This window comes from Myotis lucifugus, unplaced genomic scaffold (genome assembly GCF_000147115.1).
Source record: "Myotis lucifugus unplaced genomic scaffold, Myoluc2.0 scaffold_3, whole genome shotgun sequence".
Taxonomy (NCBI): Eukaryota; Metazoa; Chordata; class Mammalia; order Chiroptera; family Vespertilionidae; genus Myotis; species Myotis lucifugus.
The window spans coordinates 15,217,864-15,241,162 of record NW_005871051.1 but is presented as its reverse complement, the minus strand read 5'-3'; the positions used below and the strand labels follow the sequence as shown (position 1 = coordinate 15,241,162).

The 23,299-nt window shown below is 35.1% G+C and overlaps 2 protein-coding genes across 3 annotated transcripts in view; both read right to left on the bottom strand.

The window, feature by feature from the left end:
* Positions 1 to 6,874, bottom strand: part of VWC2L (von Willebrand factor C domain containing protein 2 like) — a 140,840-nt gene extending 133,966 nt beyond the window's left edge. For both annotated transcript variants that reach the window (XM_006082485.3, XM_023759371.1), the window contains exons 1-2: positions 6,825 to 6,874; positions 4,047 to 4,509 (exon numbers count right to left, since the gene is read on the bottom strand). In XM_006082485.3, coding sequence (XP_006082547.1) covers positions 4,047 to 4,436 — 390 coding nt within the window. In that variant the 5' untranslated portion in view covers positions 4,437 to 4,509; positions 6,825 to 6,874. The remainder of the gene's footprint in view (positions 1 to 4,046; positions 4,510 to 6,824) is intronic.
* Positions 6,875 to 8,313: 1,439 nt separating this feature from the next.
* Positions 8,314 to 23,299, bottom strand: part of SPAG16 (sperm associated antigen 16) — a 606,360-nt gene continuing 591,374 nt past the window's right edge. The window contains exon 18 of the mRNA XM_006082484.3: positions 8,314 to 8,489. Coding sequence (XP_006082546.1) covers positions 8,314 to 8,489 — 176 coding nt within the window. The remainder of the gene's footprint in view (positions 8,490 to 23,299) is intronic.

The window sequence follows — 23,299 nt, the reverse complement described above, 5'->3', positions numbered from 1 at the left end:
TTGAAGGAGAGACATGTTTTGCAACTGTGTAGAGTGAGACAGCACACCTAAAACAGTAGGTGGTCATTATGGCCCTGGGAGAGAGGCAGACTCCACAATGAGCCTTGCTTAGAAAGAGGGAAGGAGACAAGTAGAAAGTCACAGGATGGAAATAGATGCCCCGTAAACAAGATGTGTCATCTTTAGGGGCCCAAAGATTACTCTTTATCTGAACGTTGAGTGCTTCTTTTAACTAATTAAAATGAAGAGATCAACACATAAACAGAAAGAAACTAAGGTATTTTAAAGACACTCTAATTAACTTTTTTACTCAATGAGTTCAATTATAATCTGACTCATATGTCACTCACCAAAAATGTATTGGACGCCTGCACTGTGGTTCATGTAATGCTAGGGTTGGGAGTAGAGGAGAAAAAAGAAAATTCTGTCCCTAGGCTTACAGGGTTCACTGTCCATCAGGAGAGACAGGCTGTGTCAAATTATATTACTGTAGTGCGATGAAGGCAGCAGAGGTGGTGAGGTGCTTAGATTCTGCAGCCAGGCTGCTTGCGTGTGAATCCTACTTCATACACTTTAGAGCTGTATGAGGTTGGGCAAGCTACTTCCACTTTGATGCTTTGGTTTTGTCTGTAAAACAATGCTAAAAAAGAATAATACTCACACTGATATTATGAAATGACGTGCATGTTAATACATATAAAGGTTTTAACAGTGCCTGGCTAGGATTACTGTTCTTGTTTTAATGCTGTGCACAGCATGCTGTGCAACGATACAGGAGAAGTGTGAGACCCAGCTCAAGATCCTGCATTAGAACAATCAGAGAGAGCTTTCCAGTGGAGATGAGATTTAAATGGAATTTCGAAGTAATCTGCTGGAATTTATACAAGTGTGTGATGGTACATGGGACAGCATGTACAAGCAAACAGGGAAGAGAAGCCCCTGAGAGAAGTATTTGGAGAGGTCGATGAGTAGAATCTAGGCTATACTAGGCAATTTAGATTTTTATCCTAAACACAGTCCTGAATGTTTGTGCACTTATGCATGCTGGTCATCTCATTCTTTGTTTTCTGCAACAGTCTCACCTCCCCAGCCATCAATTAATCTTCAGCTCTTAATCAATGCTCTATTTGGCTACAAGGTTTAAAAAACCATATTGAACTAGGTCATCTCTATGCACAACAACCTGCATTTTATTTCTTGTTATTCTTTAGACTGAATCTAAATATATTGGCCCAGTATTCAAGTTCCTCTCTCCACTGTCCAAAACATATACAAATTTACTTTTCTCATCATAATAGGATTTCATAAAATCTAGCTTCTTTCTTGTTATTCTCCTCCTCCTCCTCTCTCTGCAGATTTTATTCGCCCCAGTCTCTGATTTTGCTCAAGCAGTTTCCTCTTTGGCACTTTAATCTCTCCAGATCAATTTTAATTACGTCTTTTAAAACAGGCTCAATTTTGACCATCGTGAAGGAAAAGAAAGTTTGTTGACTAAAACCTTACAGCATGTTGATAAGCTTCTGACACCACCTTTCTTGGTGCCTAGCTTCACAATAACACACTTTAGAGAGCTGCCCCACCCCCATCCCATCTCTCTCCACATTGTCCATGCTTTTCCATGAGTGGAGATTGTGTCTTCTAGATATCTTACTTTCCAATGTAAGTATATAAATACATCTATAGTATCCTATATACTAAACAATCCAGTAAATGCTTGGTAGATGAATATATTATAAGTAAGCATATCTCATCACATAACCTCTATAATAAGATTATTATGTGAAAGTTTCTTACATGTTTAAAAATTAAATGCTTGTCTCTTGCAAGCTGAATTGAAAGAAAATCAAGATAGCAGGTTATGGCTGACATTTACTTAGGTGTATATACTTCACAGAGATAAATAGAACAGTTTAAAAAAAGTTTTGGAATTCTTTCAATGAATGACTTTTAATATTGGTCTTCCATTATAAAATGTAGGTGAAGTCATAGAGAATTTACAACTTAGAGTAAATCCCTGGACATTAAAATTTAGAGGAATGAGAACACCATTTATTCAATATCTACTGTGTACCAGTCATCACAAGGCTGCTAACTTTGCATAAATTATCTCATTAAATCTTTCTAATATCTCCTCTCCAGAAAAGTAATTATTATGATGGTCATTTTTTAGCCGTCTGGCTCAAAAAAGTTTAAGGACTCTTTCCAAAGTCTTGAGTCTAAGTAATCATTTGGGATTTGAATCCTGGCCTATCTGGCCCTTGAGCCAAAGTACTTTGAGAGGTTCTGTAGACTTTAGTTAGAATGGCAGTATTTAGGAATAGGTGAAATAACTTGACAATTTGGACAAGTAACAAACTTTCTTTGTCTCAGCTCCACATTCTTAAAAATTTGTTCTAGATAATATTTAAATTGTTGTAGACAAGTGGCATCTTAAAAAACACACACACACACACACACACACATTTAAAGATCTCATGACATAGAGAGTTAGGTGGAAAACTTGTTCACATCAGTGAGTTATATAATGACTACAGCAGGAACATACAGGCCCAGGCAAAAGTAGGTCAATAATAATAAATAATAAGTAAATAAATAATACAAGAATAAAGTGTTTCATATACAACTGTAAACCTAATTTTGCCAATGCCAAAATGTATCCAATATTTTAGAGACCATAAAGTTATTATTAAATGTATTACACTCTAAACTATTATTTGATGTCAGTAATGGTAATTTGACTAGACTCTCAGGCCTCTTCTCAATGTTGTGCCACAAAGTATTTTAATACATGAGAGAGAAAAGTCTAGAATAACATTTATGTGTAAGATAGTTGAATGTGGTAATTATCTTTAAAAGCCCTCTCCTGTCTTTAGGAATCTTTAGAATGATTGGTTTTTCTTGAGTAACTCAGAACTAGTTTATACCCACAATCTGAAATGGACTGAATGCAATGAAAGGCTAATATACAGAATGCTCTCATCATTACTAGTTAAAACCTTTCTTCCACACATTGACTTCATTTCCCATTTGACTCTTGTGGAGGAGTTTGGTCAGGGCTAATGACTGAACATTCTTCTCACACATACACAGCCCTCCTGAAAGTTAGCTATATCTTCTTCTGCTGATAAGGTTCTGAGACTTTGTCACTGAACTTGGTTACATGAAATTAAAATCTTTTAAATCAAGTCATCAGGATGACAGGCAATCCACGGCACAAACTGCCATTGCATTTCAGAAGGATAATTTAATACATTAATTTATACCCTCAGGGCTCCAATCTGGCTTGTAAGAACCCCTAATTAAACTAGCCATTGGAGAAAAGAGACTCTAAAAAGGAGGGAAAAATGAGCTCCAAGTTACTTGAAAATATGATAGAAGGCTAAAAGAAAGGCCAGGAAATACCATGGAGGCTGAAAAATTAGTTTTCTTTTCTTTCTTTTTTTTTTTTTTTTTTACAATGGACTATGATAACATTTCAGTTCACTCTGGGATCCTGTAAGTAAAAAAACCCCAAAAAACTAATAATCAGAGAACAGAATGGGGACTCTGCTCTACAAGAAGTAGGTCCAGTGCATATTCTAATATGAATACCATAGTTCAAAACTGTATCTCTCTAGCATTGCAGTTCCATACACTGAACAGATAGTTCTAGGTTATGGTTAAATGGCTCCAGATACAGGCTAACAAGCCACATCAAAAAAATCTTATAAAATTTAAACATTAACTTAATAGACATATAGCTTCCAATTAAGTGTTTCCATCAGCAAATATACTTTGTAATAACAGAAGAAAAATTTAAGGGGAAAAAGATGGCAGCATGCCACAAATAATTCTGAAAGAAAAAATTATTGTGAAACCCTTTAGGTATTGCTCAACAAACCAGTTAGCTATTTGTTGACTACAGTGGTACATATTCTACCTGGGTTATTGTTGTAAATTAAAGGGAAATTTAAAAATGTTTTTCCAGTTTTAATTTTAATGTAATAATTTACTAAGTATGTGGTGTGAAAAGTTAGTATTCAATAAACATGGATGGTAACTCATACCTTAAATTCCTCCAAGATTTTGTAATTTTTCCCATGATATTCACAAAAGTTTTTCACTTCTTTGCACTCAGGACAGCATCCATTGTGTTCCACTTTAGTACACTTTGGGTGAATTTTAGGGCATTCTGGCTGGTCGCAAACAGGTCCATCCAGCGCACAGACACAAGGGCAGTTGGAATGCCCTGGGAAAAATCGTTCTCCCAACTTGTATACAAAGCCGCTGTCATCCACACACCCTTTCCCTCGATAGTCATCAAAGATCAGATTGTCATTACTGGAGGTCTGGTCCCCTTCATCAGCAGGATAGTCTTCATGACTGATGGCAGCAGAGGTGACCAATCCAGGGATGACCAAGAGAAGTATGCAAGCTTCATGAATATGAAGAGCCATCCCCCTCCTCAAAGGCTTCTGGATGTGCTCCTACTACTGAATATACTCAGCTCCTTCCATGGGGAGGGGTAGGCTGAAAATAAATATTTTTAAAAAGTAATTTGACATATATACAGAAAATGTAGATTTATTTAACCCTATGCTCTTAACCTATTTATTTGGGATCTGTTTGGAAGATAGACTTGAAGTAGACTAAGTTCATGCAACTATCTATGCTTTATTATGAAGTCTAGAGACTTGATCCCTGACAACATATATGGAGTTCTTTCACATAGGAACCTTAAGCTTGAAGTCACCTTCTGATTTTTAAAGGTCTGGCTTTGTCTAACTTGTAATAGATTATTTTATTGAACCTCAAAGGGTGATTTTACAAGTGCTTACTTACTAATAACTCAGAATACTTGAATTTACATTTTCTATTATTCTTTAAACTGTACTAGTCAGTAATAGAACATATATGCGTTATAACCATCTGTACAAAAACTCATGAAATTAGTGAGAAAAATTCTACTTTTAAGAGAAAGGGAAGAAACCAACAATTGAATGTTAATTGTAATTGGAATGGAGCTATTATAAAGGCCTCTGGCTTCTTTATGCCCATAGTTGGAGAACAACAATGGTCTCAATAAGGGTTTCTTGTTTTAGTAAATTTAAATCTGGATTTTGAAATATAGCCAAGAAGAAAAACAGATAACTATTCTAGAGTGAATGAGAGAAAGAAAATTTAAAAAATAACAAATGATACAAGAGAACTCTTTGCATTTAAAATAATTACTTAAAAATAAATATATTCATATTATTGTCCACATCATTATTTTACTCAGAGAGTAAGCTCCTAGTGGGCAGGAAAAATGTATCAGATAATTTGTATAGCAACTGGAATCTAGAATTTGTGTAATACTATTTGAATGTATTACTTTAATATATAATAAATACCACTTAACAATCTTGAAGACATATCTCTCCTTTGACATGCAAAAGATATTTTGCACAAAAATGCCAGAGTAAAACTATTGGTTTCATAGAATAGTAATGAGGAGTTTCCATTCATAGAAAATATTCCTTATATTCCTTATTAGTTTAGTGGCATTGACTCTTGTAAACTTCACATAGTATTAGTGCTTGTGTGGAGTGCTGCCCACTAGCAACACTCATTTAAATGGTTAGAGTGACTAACTCATATAAAAACTCTGGGGAAACTGACTTGAGGGAATAATATATAAGTAAAAGTGTTGTCAAATAGTTCATTTGTCTATTTAAATGATTTTGGCTTTATGCCAACAATCACTAAAATTGTATATTGGACATTTTTCAGATCATTTATGAATATTATTTATTGCTTTATTTTCAGATTATAATAGGAGCAATGATAAACCATCTCTTTTCAGTCTAACATACAGATGATACTTTTAAATAAGGTAAAGATGGCATTAGGGAACTTCATGAAACTATAATATTTGCATTTTAAATTAGATATGCAAATTCTAGTAATAGTAAAATAGAATGAGGTATGTTCATGCCCTCCCTTAAAAAGAAAAGTGCTCTCTAAATCCTTTTGGGTAGGTAATGATAAATGAGATGAATTTCTTTTGAAATATGTCAAAAATAATGAGTCATGACAGAATAAAAAAATGCAAACCTATAATTCTACTTGAGAATCTGGAAGCTCCCTTTGACAAAGCATTTTTTCCTCTTAAATTACTACAAAGGCTATAAACATTACAGAAGCTTCTGAAAAAAAGCATATGTATTTTATTAATTAAGGCATGCATTTTATACATCATATATATATATATATATATATATATATATATATATATATAAAGTTTATCCTGGAAGAAAAAATATATTGTGCTTCTTTATAGTGTTCCAGTAGTAACTGTTAATACATACAAAATAAGCCATATAAAATACCCATATCATTCTGCTTCAAAAGGACATAGACAGAAATGATCTCTGTAAGCTACAGGTAGGCATTAATGTCAGGTTATAATAAATGTATATTTAAAGGTAAAAAATGGATGTAATATCCACTTTATATAAACATTAAGCATGCTTTTATTATATGAAATACCTTTTAAAATCTGCATGAAGAAAAACATGGTTTTCTTTTTAATATAATAAAGTTCTTAAGCTATTAAAAAATTCCCCTTCATAACTGAGCTGCTTTAGTGCAGTTTAAGGCACTATTTAAGAGAAAAATATTAGAGAAATCCAATAAAATATTTATCTGAAGATTTTTAATAAGCAAGCAAACATTGCTGGATGGAAGAACACTTTCCAGCTAAACTTTCTCCTCCCCTCCCCACATTGCTACATATCATTTAAAACGACAGCATTTATTTCTTTGAGAAAACAAACATAACTCATGTCATAAGATACACTTACCTAATCACTCTGGAGGTTAATAGTGGTGATGGGGGTCATAGACCAATATGAACTAAAAGATCAGGTATGTTTTAGAAAAGCAGTTCCTCTTTAATTGTCCAAAGAACGCATTTTCAGGCTTGAATTAAAGGCAATCCATTCTCTCTACCTCTCATTTCAAACCACAGTCAAGAAGCAGTCTCCCGCCCTTCCGGAGAGAAATACAGCAGACACACATAAGAAATATGCTTTGGACCTGTCTCCAAAATTCAAAGCAAGAAGCAATGCTGGTCCTGTAGAAATCCAGACTCAAGTAGCAGAATCATGTTGAACTTGTTTTTAGCATTTTCTCAGATCCTTCTATGAAATTTCCTGGCTGATTACGCCTCCTCCACACATGAGTTCACTTACACAGTGTTTGCTACGGCAGTAGAGGTGATTTGGCTAGGCTCGGTGGATCACAAACAGCAACAGCATGCTGTCGCTTAAAACCCGCTCCGCTGGCAACGGCATCAGCATCATCCACAATATGTTGCTCGAATCCCTTCTTACACACCAGAAAATACTAACTGTGGACGTGAAGGAAAGGAGCAACTTTAGCTGGGTTTCTGCATCACTGAGAGCAGTTTGCAGACTGCTGATTTGGAGCTCATTCTGCCGGCAGCCGGGAATTCCTCAGCACCACGGACAGCGCCAACTGGCTTCTGAGCCCATCAGGGTCGAAATCCCGAGCTGCTTCTTTAGACCAGGCTGGTGTTCTCTAAGCAGTCGCACTTTATACAGCTGATGCATGCACGGGGCAGGGGGGTGGGGGAGTGGGGGTTGGGGGAGGCACTTTACGTGCGAGATACTTATTTACTTATTTGCATTGAATTACAATAGAAAATAAACATTGTAATTATACTTAATGCATTCTTGGATGGGCTGCAGTGATGAAAGTTCGGGAAGAGCCTTGCATTTAGATTTAAACCAGCTGCAGTCTCTGATTATTATTAATAGATAAAGCATAACGGTTGTCAAAGAATCTTCAAAAATGTATGCCGTCCAATTCTAATTGACTCTTCAGTTGAAGAAACACGTTCCCTGTGCTACATGGTTAAACTCCAGATCTTCCTGAAGCTTAAATTTGATTTTTTAAAAAGTAGCCTGGTTCTCCTGCAGTTTGTTCTCTAACATTCAAAATCAATCTCCTGTAATTCATCTAGTCTGTCATTAGGCGTCATTGTAAAGCTGTTTCTTCCAAACCTCTAGCAAAAATGCCCTGTTTCTAAAATCTTATCAAAATAAGAGAAGAAGAAAAAAGAGACGCAGACACAAATAAATGAACAGAAAGTTTTGTTTTTTTATTGGTAACAGTATGAGCATTAAAATATATATTCAAAGCATGTTTTAAAGCAAATTGTAAATGTTACCTGCTCGCATACTTAATCAGGTATTTACTGGACTGGGACTACATGAGGCATTTCCAAGCCTTAAAGGGAAAGCCCTCTGCAGTGGGATATGCTGCCCATCAAGTCCATACTCGAACAGTGCCATCACAGCCTCCGGAAAACAGACTCTCTCCGTCATGAGAAAACACCACTGTGTGAGCTTCATTCTCATGGCCCACCAATTTGTAAATCTGCCCTGATTGAAGATCTAGCAAATGAATAACGCCACTGCCACTCGCCTGAGCTAATACTCGACCTGGAGGGAGAGAGAAAGAGAGGGAGAGAGGGAGAGAGGGAGAGAGGGAGAGAGGAGAGAGAAAGAGGAGAATATCAAAGTTTCATTTCCTCAGTCACAGTTTATAAGCAATAAGATATATAGTTTTGCATTAAAAAATTTTAATGTTGCCATAATTGCAGCTGTCCCACTCCCCCCCCTTTTCCCACCTCCACCCACTCCCACCTCCCACTTCCCACCTCCCACCTCCTTTGGCCTTCACCAAACTATTGTCCATGCCCATGGGTATGCATATATGTTCTTTAGCTGATCCCTTCACCTTTTTAAAAATATGTTTTTATTGATTTCAGAGAGGAAGGGAGAGGGAGAGACAGATAGAAACATCAATGATGAGAAAGAATCATTGATCAGCTGCCTCCTGCATGCCCCCTACTGGGGATGGAGCCTGCATCCTAGGCATGTGCCCTGATCAGGAATTGAACCATGACCTCCTGGTTCATAGGTAAATGCTCAACCACTGAGCCAAGCCAGCCAGGCTTCCTTCACCTTCTTTATCCAGTTACCCGTACCCCCCTCCCCTTGGGCACCGGCCAGTTTGTCCCATATATACATGCTTCTGATTCCATTTTGTTCCTTAGTTTATTTTGTTCATTAGATTCCACATATTAGTGAGATCAATGTATATTTTGTTTTAATTTTAACTCAACAAACTTGTTTTGTGTTAGATACCAGTCATTAAATATGAACTAAGTCCTGAATGTATAGAAAATAATTCCAGTCAAAATTAAGACACGTGAATGATTAAATTATAAAAATTTAAAATGAAAAAGTAAAACCTAATGTGTTACTGACTTTATATGCAGAGGTCATCAAATGCTCTGCTAGTCTCCTTAAATTTGGGATTAATAAATAATATTGAGGAGATGAGGTTGAAAGCACTAAGCAACACAGCTTTCCTTTAAAAAAACACAAGCTTCAAATATATCCATGGCAAAGATATACACATATATAGTGTATAAGTTATTTATATTTTAAAATCTGTATTATATGTAAGCTGTTTTATTATAATTATACTAAATTGTTACTTAAGACTATAATAATACAGTAATTGGGGTTGAAGTGAAAATACCTCCATTTAAAAGATAACTTTGGTTTTTATTACTCTAATTTAAAATTTAAAATTTAGTTAAATTTTTGTTACATAGGGAACTAAATGCAAGACAAAGTATACTCATGATTTTCATACCATATTTTTATGAGTGGATAATTTTGTTATAGGAAAAATATATCAGTAATTCAATTCTAACTACTCTTATTTTTAAAAATTCAGTAGCAAACTATCAGGAAATGTGGAGGTAAGTAAAAACAATAGATTATGTTTACATAAGTTCAGCATATGGGTTAAACAAATATAATATTAGTACAATTCATGGGATTATCTAATACAACTTAAAAGGCATATAGTACCATTTTAGTGAACATTTAAAATTCATTAAATTCAATATGCTAGAAACTAGATTTAGTTACATAACATGGATAATTTCATATAATCCCTATAATAATCTAATAATAAAAAATAATAGTAACTCTATTATATAGATGAAAAAAGAGCGGTTTGGAAAAATTAAGAAACCTGTCTATGGCGGAAGCTAGCATTTAATCATAAGCACTTTGAGTTATGTTTTCCACATCCAGGTAGCATTGTTATCAATGATGACTTCCTGACAAATTATAAGTAGGTGATATATCGTGAAAATAGAATTTGTCTATCCCATGATGAAAATTCTATATGATAGCACCATAGAGTCACAGTGAAATATTTAATCACAAATTATACTAAAAATTGTCATGGATATTTCTAAGACAGAGAAAAGTTATAAAAAGAAAGCTAACCATGATAAATATAGCTTATTTGCAAACCTTTATAACTACTGGGCTTCTTCATCTAGAACAAAGCCTGACACAGCAAAGATCCTTAGGATGGATTAAAGTGTCCAAAGCAGCAGATGTGAATATTTATTATAAACTCTCTTCTACAAAGTCTTTGCTGACAGAAGCATTGCATATGGATTTCACTTCCTGCCTCTACACGCAATAGCTGCTTGTGACTTTTCTAAGAATAAAACAACTTTTTTCTTTGTAGTCTTCATAGTATGGCTAGGAAGGGGGTAAATATTATTTACTATTTTTGAAACCAACTAGAATCAAAGCCCATAAAGAAAAGTGAAAGAGTTAACATTAAATCATTATCTTTTGTTCAATTCAAATCCATAAAAATTATAATTAGAAATAATTATAAAGGTTCTTGATGATTTCTGAAAGTTTGTGTAATAAAATGGAGGAAATGATATTGGAATTTAATGATAAGATTATATAATTCAGCAGCACACCCTCAGGTGTTTTACAAAATGTCTTTGCTAGAACAGACTTGAGTCAGCAAGTTTATGGTAAGGTTTTTCAGGTTTACTTGAACTAGGGGTATAAATTCACAACCATGTTTAATTTTACTGAAAGTATAATGGATTAAGGTTAATATGGCCCTGAACTTGTGTAAGAAGACCCAGAACTCACCTCCTTCCATGAACATAACAAATATAAACCTACATATAAAACAATTCCTCCTGGAGAACTAAGGGCTGAATAGCTTCTGCACATGAAATGAGAGAGGAACCACATAGAGAAGGGGAGGAGAGATGGAGACATGAAATCATGGGGACCCCACTCCCACATGTGACTTGTAGTAGGGGGAAATATTCCTGAGGGGACTTGCAGACAGACTCACCCATTCTAGGGTATTAAAGAGCTCTTAGACTAAGCATGAAAAGATTCCATTTACTGCCAATAGGTAGAGAACTGCAGGGACGTTCAGCATGTGTGGAAACTCTCTAGGACCAGCGGTATTTGTGAGCCCCATTATTTACAAACAGAATCACAGCTCATAAAGAAAAGTGAAATAATTATCATTAAATCATTATCTTTTGTTCCTGGGTAGTGTGGGTGGAGCTTGGTCCAAGCCCTCTAACCACCCTGCAAGGTCTCCAACAGCATGCCATGGTTACCTCGGCCAGCACTTGCTGCAGCCCCAGCCATCTGGCCCACCAGAGTGCCCCAGGATGCGCACACACACCCACTTACATTCCAACTGGCATGACAAAACCCACCCAGCATCCACAAAAAGGTTGCTCCTATTCAAGTCAATGCTTTCAAGATTGGAAGAGAAAGCTGTTTCATCTAATACTTAGAAACAAACATAGAAAGTAAAATAAAATGAAAAGGCAAAGCAATATGTTACAAATTAAAGAACAAGAAAAAAAACAAAAACAGAGTAAAAACCCCTAATGAAATGGAGATAACTAATTTGTCTGATAAGAATTCCAAGTAATAGTCTTAAGGCTGCTCATCAAATTTGGGAGAAGAAAAGAGAAACTATGTGAAAGCATCAACAAAGAGTTAGAATGTATAATACAGAACCAATCAGAGCTGAAAAATATAATAACTGAATATATATATATATATGGAATAAATATATATATATATGAAATAATATATATATGGAATAAATAGCAGGTAAATAATACAGAAGAATAGATTAGTGGCACGGAAGACAAAATAGTGGAGATCACCCAATCAGAAAAGAAAAAAAGAAAAAAAGAAGAAAGGAATTTTTAAAAATGAGGATAGTTTAAGGGACCTTAATGGCTGAAAACTTTCCTAAACTTCCAAACAAGATGAACCCAAAGAGACACACACCAAGACATATTGTAATTAAAATGGAAAAATTAAAGAGGGAATATTGAAGGCAGCAAAGCTATAGTAATTAAAATAGTATGGAGTCAGCACAAACAAACAAAAAACAGACACATAGATCAATGGAACAGAATAGGAATCCAAGAAATAAACCCTCACTTAGAAGATCAATTAATTTATGACAAGAGGCAAGAACATAGAATAGAGAAATGACAATGTTTTTAATAAATGGTATTGAGAAAAGATACATACAAATTAAAATAAATCTGGACCACTTTCTTACACCATATACAAAAATAAACTAAAAATGGACTAAAGGCTTAAATGCAACATCTGAAACCATGAACTTCCTAGAAGAAAACCTAGGCAGTAAGCTCTGATACTGATCTCAACACTATTTATTTTTTTAAACATTTTATTTGATTTCAGAGAGGAATGGAGAGGGAGCGAGAGATAGAAACATCAATGATGAGAAACAATCATTGATTGGTTGCCTCCTGCATGCCCCACACTGGGGATCAAGCCTGCAATATGGGCATGGGCCATACCAGGAATTGAACCTACCTCCTGGTTCATAGGTTGATGCTCAACCACTGAGCAACACCAGCCGGGCACAGCACTATTTTTTTTTTAATATGTCTCCTTGTTCATGAGCAACTAAAGCAAAAATAAACAAATAGACTGCATGAAACTAAAAAGCTTTTGTGTAGCAAAGGAAACCATCTATATATATAAAGGCTAATATGCAAAGTGTCCCCTCAGGAGTTCGACCGGGAGACTGGGAGTTCGATCACTCGCTATGACATGTGCTGACCACCAGGGGGTGGCATGAAATGAAGGGAAGCATCAACTGGCAGCCGGCAGCTGGTTGCCCGGGAAGGGAGGCCCTGGCTGGCAGCTGGAAGGCCCCAATCGGCCCTGATCACCTGCCAGGCCTAGGGACCCTACTCGTGCATGAATTTCATGCACCGGGTCTCTAGTCAACAAAATAAAAAGATAAACCTGTTGATTGAAAGAATATATTTGCAAATGACATATCCAATAAGGAATTAATACCCCAAATTCAAGATGGGGGCATACAGTTATGAATACATGAAACACAGCATTTATTTGTTTGCTGTTATTTATTAACTAGGAGCCCAGTGCACAAAATTCGTGCATTGGTAGGGTCCCAGCTGCCAGCCGGGGCCTCCCTCCCTTCTCCCGGCCAGCACCACCCCCTGGTTGAACTTCTGGACAACTTCTGGTCAAGGGGACAATTTGCATACTACACTTTTATTATATAGGATTATTGTATTATTTTCCATAGGAACAACTGTAAACCTACTTTTGCCCTACCCTGTATATAAAGAACTCAAGCAACTCAATATCAAAAAAATATCCAATTAAAAAATGGGCAGAGGTCCTGGCTTGTGTGGCTCAGTTGGCTGGAGTGTTGTTCCGTACATTGAAAGGTCACGGGTTCAATTCCTTAATTCCAGGTCAGGGCACATATCCAGGTTGTAGGTTTGATCCCCAGTCAGGGTGATAGGGGAGGCAACCTATCAATGTTTCTCTGTCACATTGATATTTCTCTCTCTCCCTCTCCTTTCCAATCTCTCTAAAATCAATTAAAAACAAACAAACATGTCCTCAGGTGGGGATTTAAAAAAATGGACAGAGGGCCTGAATAGACATTTCTTCAAAGGAGATATACATTATTAGACACATGAAAAGATGTTCAACATCACTAATCATCAAGATATCAAATCAAAATCACAATGAAATATCACCTCACACCTCTTAGAATGGCTATTATAAAAAGTCAACAGATGAGTGTTGGAGAGGATGTATAGGAATGGGAACCCATATGCACTGTTGATAGGATTGTAAATTGGTGCAGCCACTATAGAAAACAGTGTATGGAGGCACCTCAAAAAATAAAATAAAAATAAAACTATTCTATAATGCAACAATTTCACTTCTGGTTATTTTGGGGAAAAATAAAACACTAATTTGAAGGTATCTGCACCTCTATGTTAATTGCAGCATTATTTATAGTAGTCAAAATATGGAAGCAAACCAGGTGTCTATCAATATATGAATAAATAAGATGTGGTATATATAATAGAATATTATTCAGCAATAAAAATATACATAATCTTGCCATTTGTGCCAACATAAATGGACTTAGAGGATATTATGTTAAATGAAATAAGTCAGATAGAAAAATTGTACCTAATTGCTAACTAAAAAACTCATATCCCTTCCCATATCTCAGGAAAATTATTTTTCTAGTTCTTCCATTTCTATTTAAAATACTAAATTCTCTTTTTTTCCAGATTCCAAAGGGCATTATTTCATTTATCCCATGTTCTCCCTCTCCATCCTCAACCCAAGTTCTATCCATTCTTCTTTACTAATTTTCTATAACCTTTCCATTTCCAACTGTTAGGTCTACAATATTAAAATCCTTAACTTTGGATGTCAGGACAATTGAAATGATGCCCCAAATGATTTTTTCTGTTAGAATGTCTTTATTTTTAAGTCTACCTATATTAATTCCTAAGGTGTTACTTCAATTATGTCACTCCCATCCTGAAATACCACAACTTTGAATAGAACAACAAAAGCAGCAGCAGCAACAATAAACTCTGTTTAAGACCCAAACAAAACAGATGAGATAAACTGACCTGCCCCAAATAAGAAAATGTATTCATGGCAGTTGTAGAACCTGGGTGAATTAGATCTTTGATTCCCAAATTGTTCCTTTTTTTCCCATTCCCCTCTCACACTGAATAATGGTCCTAGTGCTTATAGAATTTACTTACCCAAGTACACTCTTATGTGTGAACCCTGTGTTCATCAAATAATTTTCCATTATTTGTTGAATATATTTTTCACTTCCCTGAGTTTGGATTGTTACTCCTATTATTCCTTTTGAAATATTTTCCTTAGCTGTCTCCTTGATTCCTAACTATATCTTCCTAAAGAAAAACCACTTACTTATTAAATCTCAGTTCAAAATGACCTTCTTCAATAAGTCAGTATAAGGCATCCCAAGTGATCTTCCTCTTTTGAACATATTTTTGCATTTTATTCATACCATCCATGTGCTAATAGGATGACATATATAATAGTTAACTATGTGTTTGTCCTTCCTTCTTAAATTTGTAATTACTCAGCACAGGGGCTAGGCCATATTTTGCCCTACCCCAAGCTTAGCACACTGGCTGTTGTAGTCAATACTCAATAGAAATAGAAACAGTTTTCACAACTCTTTTTTAGTGCTATTATTTGCCAAGTACTATCCCAAGCCCTTTATACACATTGTCTCATTTTATCCTTACAACATCCTTATGGGGTAGCTGTATACCTGCGCTATCCATTATAGCATCTATGACTCACACATGGCTATTGGGAACTTAAAATGCAGCTAGTGCAAACTGAAATGTGCTATAATTGTAAAATGCCCACCAGAATTTGAAGACTTGATATGAAAAAATGCATTAATAACTTTGATATTGATTACATATGTGATATTATTTTGGATATATTGCATTCAATAATATACATTTTATAATTTCCCTGCTTTTTGAAAACATAGCTAGTAAAAATGTAAGATTATATATGCAGTTCACATTATATTTCAATTGGGCAAAGCTAGCACATACCCTGCTTCACAGAGGAGGAACATGAGGCTTAGAGAGATAAAAGCAACTTCTCCAGGGCCACACAGATTATAAGTAGGGGAGTCTGGATTTGAGGCTGGTCTGACTCCAAAAAGTCATGCTCTTATCCTCTGCGTCATACCTTAATACCTCCGGATGAATTGTTATTGATTGGCTCAATGTCGTTTCTCCCACTGTGATTAAGCTGCCCTCACTAAAATATAGCATGAGTCAGAGTAAACATCTCTTGGGTGTGCAGTTCTAGTTCCCAGCTGAATCTTTGCCTGCCCCTAGAAATACTTTAAAATTAATTTCTACTTAAGTACAAGAAATATTTCAAAAATTTAACTTCTATGGTTACCCTAATAGCACTTAATGACTCTGAGAGTCTTACTGTGCAATTAGCTTTCTGGAAATACACAAATTGTTCATGAAAAAAGAAACAGTTTTGTTTGGTTAAAATATTTCAATGTGCCCAGCCGGCTGGTGTGGTTCAATGGTTGAGCACTGACCTATGAACCAGGAGGTCACAGTTCAATTCCCGGTCAGGTCATATGCCCGAGTTGTGGGCTTGATTCCCCAGTGTGAGGCATGTAGGAGGCAGCAGATCAATGATTCGGTCTCATCATTGATGTTTCTATCTCTCTCTCCCTCTCTGAGATCAATAAAAAATATTAAAAATAGAGTTCAACTTAATTTATTTTACATTAAAGATTCCTTCAGAAAAGGACAAAATTAAATTGTTAAACTAAAATTAATGATTTAAGATAGAGATATTGGGACCTCAGTTGTCAATATGACAATTCATATTCCCTGATATTCAAAATAAAAATTATGAGATGAATGAAAACTTTTGATCAATTTTTACGAAGATACTGGTTCCGTAACACATTCCATGGTGGTGTATTCATTGGACATAATAATGTCATTTTGTAATGGAACATCTAGAGAAGGAAAACTGGGAGTGTAGGTTATGAAATTTACTAACTCATGTTGACAGGAATCTTTGAGTATTTTTTTTTGGTTATTGGAGGAGTAATTCACAATGCTAGTTAATGTATCAAGAGTTAGAAGTTGAGCTTTTTTGGAAAATTTCTTAATTTGTCTAATAGCACTTGTTCAATGAGCCATCAGTTGCCATCACTGCTAACCAAGGCAACTGTGGATACATATATTGTTTGTGCCAACGATGAACAGAGTCCTATTTAATCAGACTCAGTAGAGGCTGGATCTAATGACGCTGTTTAGAAAACTAATTTAGAAATAAACTTTTCTTATTACTTTATCTCTATACACTTAACATATATATTAACAAAAAGGTCACAAAATTCACTTACATGTTAGCTCTTGTTATAAAAATATAATTTCCCAGCAATATTATGAATCCACACTTGGCTAAAAGTATGCTGTTTTCTACTACTTATACCATCAGGAATAGCATCATTGTGAATTAAATGGAATTGTTATAAGAAATAGAAGCAGACTCAAAACTTTAAGCTTATTCTAAACAATAAAATGTGAGTTAAATACATCTTATATTTCTCATTAAAATAACTTCAGTAATTTCTTATGATTATGAATTCTTTGATTAAATATTAAGCAATGCATTCCCCCAAGAAAACAAAAACACCCATTTTATGTTTCATTCAAATTAGTCTCATAGGACAGATCATAGGAAATTTTTTATCACAAATACACAAGAATGAAGTCTAGAACAATTGTGTGCCATATATGAAATTACATATCAAAGAGGAAAAGAGAGTCTTTGATCAATAAGGAAATGATTTTTATACACATCAGAAGCAATTTGAAGCAATTCTCTTGATCAATATAGATAGGCAGAAATGCTTCTCAGCATTTATTACCTGTGGAGAGCATTATTGATTAATTCTATTGATTTTTAGAATGCATGTGAAGAGGCATCTGTTGTTTCTTTAAAAGATGCCCCAAAATGAAACTATTTAAGTTTTGAGGATTTGCATTAATGGCTCAACCTGAGTCATTACTCAGAATTTCAAAAACACCATTGAAAGAGATGTGAAACTTAATTTAGTTTATTTTGCATCCCATCGCTTGATCAATACATTTCTGAAAAAGAAATAGATTACTTGGACATTTAACTTGCTTGAGTGCTTAAGTGCTACAACAATTTTAAAACTTTTTCAGTATTTTTACTATGTACACACTTAAGGGTCTTAACTTTTCTATTGTAGGTAGTACTGCTTGAACAAAGATTAACTAGTGTCAAAGTATAAATATAGGCAAAAAAGAAATGTATTTCAAATATCTCTGGGTAGAAACTCATGTCTTAAACATGACAATGGAGAAAGCTTCCATATCTTCATTGAGGAGTCAAGCATATAGGTTTATCTTACTTAGAATTAGATAATATGTTCAATGGATACAACAAACAGAGGTTGAAGATAAAAACCTACCATTACTTAAACTATGGATGTTACTTATTGAGTTACCCACAAAGTATGCTTCATATGTTTGCCAAGAAACAGTTTTAAACAAATACAGTAATTACTTTTTGTCTTCCATGTGAAATCCACTCTTGTTTAGGAAGGCAGCTCTTTGATAGTGCAGAAATTCCTAAACTTTAGCAGGTTAATAAATCCAAAAAGTGCCTTTCCTTGCTAGGAATAAAACTTTTGGTCTTATCACATGTAGTTTTTAAAATATGTTCCTCTTATTAGGAAAGCATGAATGAATGTTTTCTTGAGCAGATACTTTTCTACATGAGCTATCTTCTGAATGTTACAGAAACCCTTTGTGAAATACACCTAAAGTCCTAAAAATGTTCTAATTGTTGAATTTATTTAGAATATAAAACACCACCTGCATTCATTAAGAAATCCTGGTAGACATGTTTCCTAACTTGGTCCTCATCTCTGCAGCTGAACAGTGTTGAAATAATATTTATTCAGGGACCCCATGCACCTGGAGCTATGCAAAAACTTCAGAAAAGCTTTGGCTGATGTCAGCAGAAAACCCATTTTCAGTTCAGTTCTGGGGATCAGCTGCGCTAAGGTAAAGTGCGCTTCATAGTCTGTGATAGCTCTTCCCCATCATACATGAGTAGAGACAGCCCTGAAGGCTTATATTTTATACCACAAGTTTAATGAAAACTTTAATGTTTTAATCTTATTATAAAGTAATAAAACCACCTGTAGCATTTTTCATTTTTCACTATTTAAATCATAACATTTACTACATTTTAAGACTCAAGGATGTAGAATTGTAATATTTTAGAAGTTTTTCTCTTCACGAACAGTCCCGTCAACACTAACTTCATTACAGAGGAATCTCCCTTCCGGGATGTGGCGCTTTGTCAGTGGGGAAGAAAATAGTGTCAGCTTTTGTTGGTTATTGGTGAGGGGGTGAATTATTATAATCACATCCTTATTTTTATTTTTAATTTTATTTTATTGTTTAAAGTATTACAAATAGTAGTACATATGTCTCCTTTTCTTCCTCATTGACCTCCCCCTGGCTCATGCCCTCACCTCTCTGCCGCCCCCCCCCCCCCCGCAGTGTCTTGAGTCCATTGGTTATGCTTATATGCATGCATATAAGTCCTTTGGTTGATCTCTTATTTTCAGAACTTCATTCTTCCCCACTCCAGGACAGCATAGTCCATTGGATAAAGTTGGCTCAATAATAAATCAGCACCACCAAACCACTAATAGTTACAGTAAAAAAGATGTAAATATGTGAGAAAAGAATTAGAGTCCAGATGATACTGACTATCCACCCAAAGAGGAAAAGAATGGAAGAATGGCTGGAGCCATCAAATGTGTGAGTCTTGTACGAGTTTGTAGGAGCTAAATTAGTTCAAACAGTATTATCTGCTGATGCTTAGAAAATCACCAAATTCTCTGAAATTATAGGGAGATTAGCCTAAATTTCACATCTTTAGTAATTCATTACCTGAGGAAATACAAAGGCCTAACACTTAATTGATATTTTACCTTTAAAATGATTTCAAGTGGTTGATAAAAGATAAAACCACTAGTTTCCATTTATTGAGTATCTACTTTTTCCTGAATGTTTTGTATTATATAATACTTTCAATCACATGTGAGGAAAACATTATTTTCATTTTATAGATGAGATATTGAAACAGAGAAGTTAAGGAACTTCTTCAAGATAACAGATCTAGTAAGAGCCAAAATGACAACCCAAGATTGTTTCTAAACCCTTTCTATTCTATAGTCTGGGGAGAAAGGAAAGTACTTACACCAGAAAGCTAAGTTAATATGTCTGCTACATTAAATACATTTAGATTAAATCATAATTCTGTTAAAGAATCTTTATGGAAATCTAAGGTAATATTCCAGTATATTGTATTCTAATGACCTGGCTTTGTACCTCAGAAAATTTAAAGCAAAATGTAATTATTGTTCTTTACTCCCTCCATCACACTTTCTTGCTCTTACCCTCTTAATCCAACATTCCATTTGTATCAGATGGGCATTTGCTAAAAGCTAGGAGATACTTTGAGATTAAGGGCACTGATGACTCCTTGGGGTAAAAATGAGACACAAACGATTTAGAGAAGTACATGAGACAAAAATGGCAAAGTTGATATTACAATTAATTGAAAAAACAGTTTTAATTTATCTTAGTAGATGGAATATTTGGACATTTTTCAATTGTAAGAGAAAGAAAATCAACTCGAAGTGGCAAAGAAAAATATATTTTAACAATATCCTATATAATAAAAGCTAATATGCTAAGTGTCCAGTTGTCCCATCATCCTTTCAACCAATCAAAGCGTAATATGCTAATGAACGCTAAGTCCACTCAACCACTTGCTATGACGTGCACTGACCACCCAGGGGGCAGATACTCCGACTGGTAGGTTAGCTTGCTACTGGGGTCTGGCTGATCAGGACTGAGCGAGTTGGGCCGGACATGCCCTGGAGCCTTCCCACTGCCCCGCCCCTGCTGGCCAACCTCCCGCGTTCCTCCCCAGCCCCGATCATGCACAGGTGGAGTTCCTCAGCCTGGCCTGTACCCTCTCGCAATCTGAGACCCTTTGGGGGATGTCGGAGAGCCAATTTCAGCCATATGACGCAGACTAGGCTGAGGGACCCCACTGGTGCACGAATTCATGCACCGGCCTCTAGTATATTTATAACCTAGAAATACACATAGACTGAAATCAGAACTAATTCGACCAACAAGTTGGAATGATGTTATAAGAGCACATCTCTCTCTCCTCAGCTCTGCTTTCATTGGGAATTCACTCTCAGGTCGTTTCTCTCCATATGAGATCATAGCAGGGTCAGGTGCATAGCCTCTTAAATTCAGAATCTGGAGAGAAGACCTCTATTGCCCAGCAGTTTTATATTGGGTAAAAATTGTCCCTCATTGGCTAGGTTGGCCATGGGTTATCCCTGAATCAATTACTATGGTTGGCATGCGGGAGGGGTGATGGACCAGGCCAGGACTGAGTGTCCACTACAACAACTGAGAGTACACAGAGACCCAAAGGGAGATCAAGATACTGTTATAGTCCAACTGGTATGGCTCAGTGGTTGAGCATCAACCTATGAACCAGGAGTCACAATTTGATTCCTAGTCAGGGCACATGCCCAGGTTGTGGGTTTGATTCCCAGAGTGGGGCATGCAGGAGGCAGCCAATCAATGATTCTCTCTCATCATTGATGTTTCTCTCTCTCTCTCTCTCTCTCTCTCTCTCTCTCTCTCTCTCCTCCCTTCCTCTCTGAAATCAATAAAAAATATATTTTAAAAAGGAGATACTGTTATCAAAGAGGAATGGAAACATTGCATGAAAACAAACAAACCCTACTTCAGACAGTCATCCTGGTATGCAAAACCAGAGCCAATGTTTGCATTAGAAAAAAAAAGTCACATTCTAGACCACTGAAACTGTTTCACTTTCCTTTGTTTTGTTCTTTTTTTTCCATTTGGCAATTCATTCATTCCATAATCTTACCTCCTAAAAGATGTTTATGTAAATAAACTTCATTTGGCTTTAACAAAATAATCATGATGGTTTCTTAGTAAACAAAAGCCAGTGTTTGGGGTCTTTTGATTTATTGTGAGAGTAAAAAATGCAGATAAATTCCAAGTAAACTTTCAGGGAAGGTGGGGATAAAGTGAGAATTACAGTTGCAAAGGAAAAGAAAGCACCAAATACCTGTGTGACAAGCAATCTGTGTTAGGAAATGAAAAGTATTCCATAAATTAACTAGATACTATGATTATTAATATCTGAATAGAATTCATAAATGCCGCCAAAAGAAACACCATTCCAGCTAGTTATATTGATTTTCCATTGTTAGAGAATAAAATTGTTAAATCTCTAAAATCATAAATAACTGTTTTTATAAGGCTTTTTAATAATCTCACTATTTTCAGGAAAAATTACCATAAGAAAACTGTATTTTAAGGGCTCCTTTATCAGATTGATATATTTTAAGTTTCAGTGACAATCTTTCATATGTTAAAAAGACCTAGACGTGGTTCTGCATACTAAAAAAAAATATTGCAGTTATCTATAAAATAGAGACCATTTTTCAGAAATAAGATACAAAAACATATAAAGGTTATTTTATGAAATCATTATCTGTAAAAAATTATACCATTTTTGCTGTAGTCAACGTTTAAACTTATATATGTGTGTATATATATATATATATATATATATATATATATCCTTTCAAAATTGCTTAAGAATAAAACATGAAAATGTGATGGAAGGGGATTGATGAAACAAAATTGACAAGATAATGATAGTTGTTGAGTGTGGATGATGGATAAATGGGGTTTGTTATACTATTTTATCCATTGTTATGTATGTTTGGAAAATTATATTCAAAGTTCAAAAATATTATTCATAAATCAGCATCATTAATATGTAGTAATTTCTTATATTTAGAACTAAAATATGTTTATTATTAAAGAGATGTACACATTCTTCTAGAGCTAAGTCTATATAAAATGTGTCTAAGTAATTATGTTAGCAGTAGAGTCAGTAGTGATAACTAAAAATGCTAAATATAACAACGTGTTAGAAAAACAGACTTGAAACCTAGATGAGAGTAACAGAACATTTTCAATTATAATTTAAGAAGCAAAATACATATAATTTAAAATGATGTTATTAAGTGCTGGAAAGTAGGCACTGTAATGTCTTCTTAAAGTCTTTAACTCTTATAAGTAATTCTGTGTGAACCACACTATATGATTTTTAAAATATTTGACTCACTTAAATAAAGTACTAAAGTTTGTATACTGGTGTAGGGAGCAGTTATTTACCCAGAATTGATAGTAATAATCCATGCTGATATTGAAAAATAATTACGGCTCAAACTCAAAAATTACATTCCTAGAATTATCACTGTAGAGCCCCAACTGGACTTTATAAAAAGGAAAGGCATAGAAAGGGAAGGGAAAGCC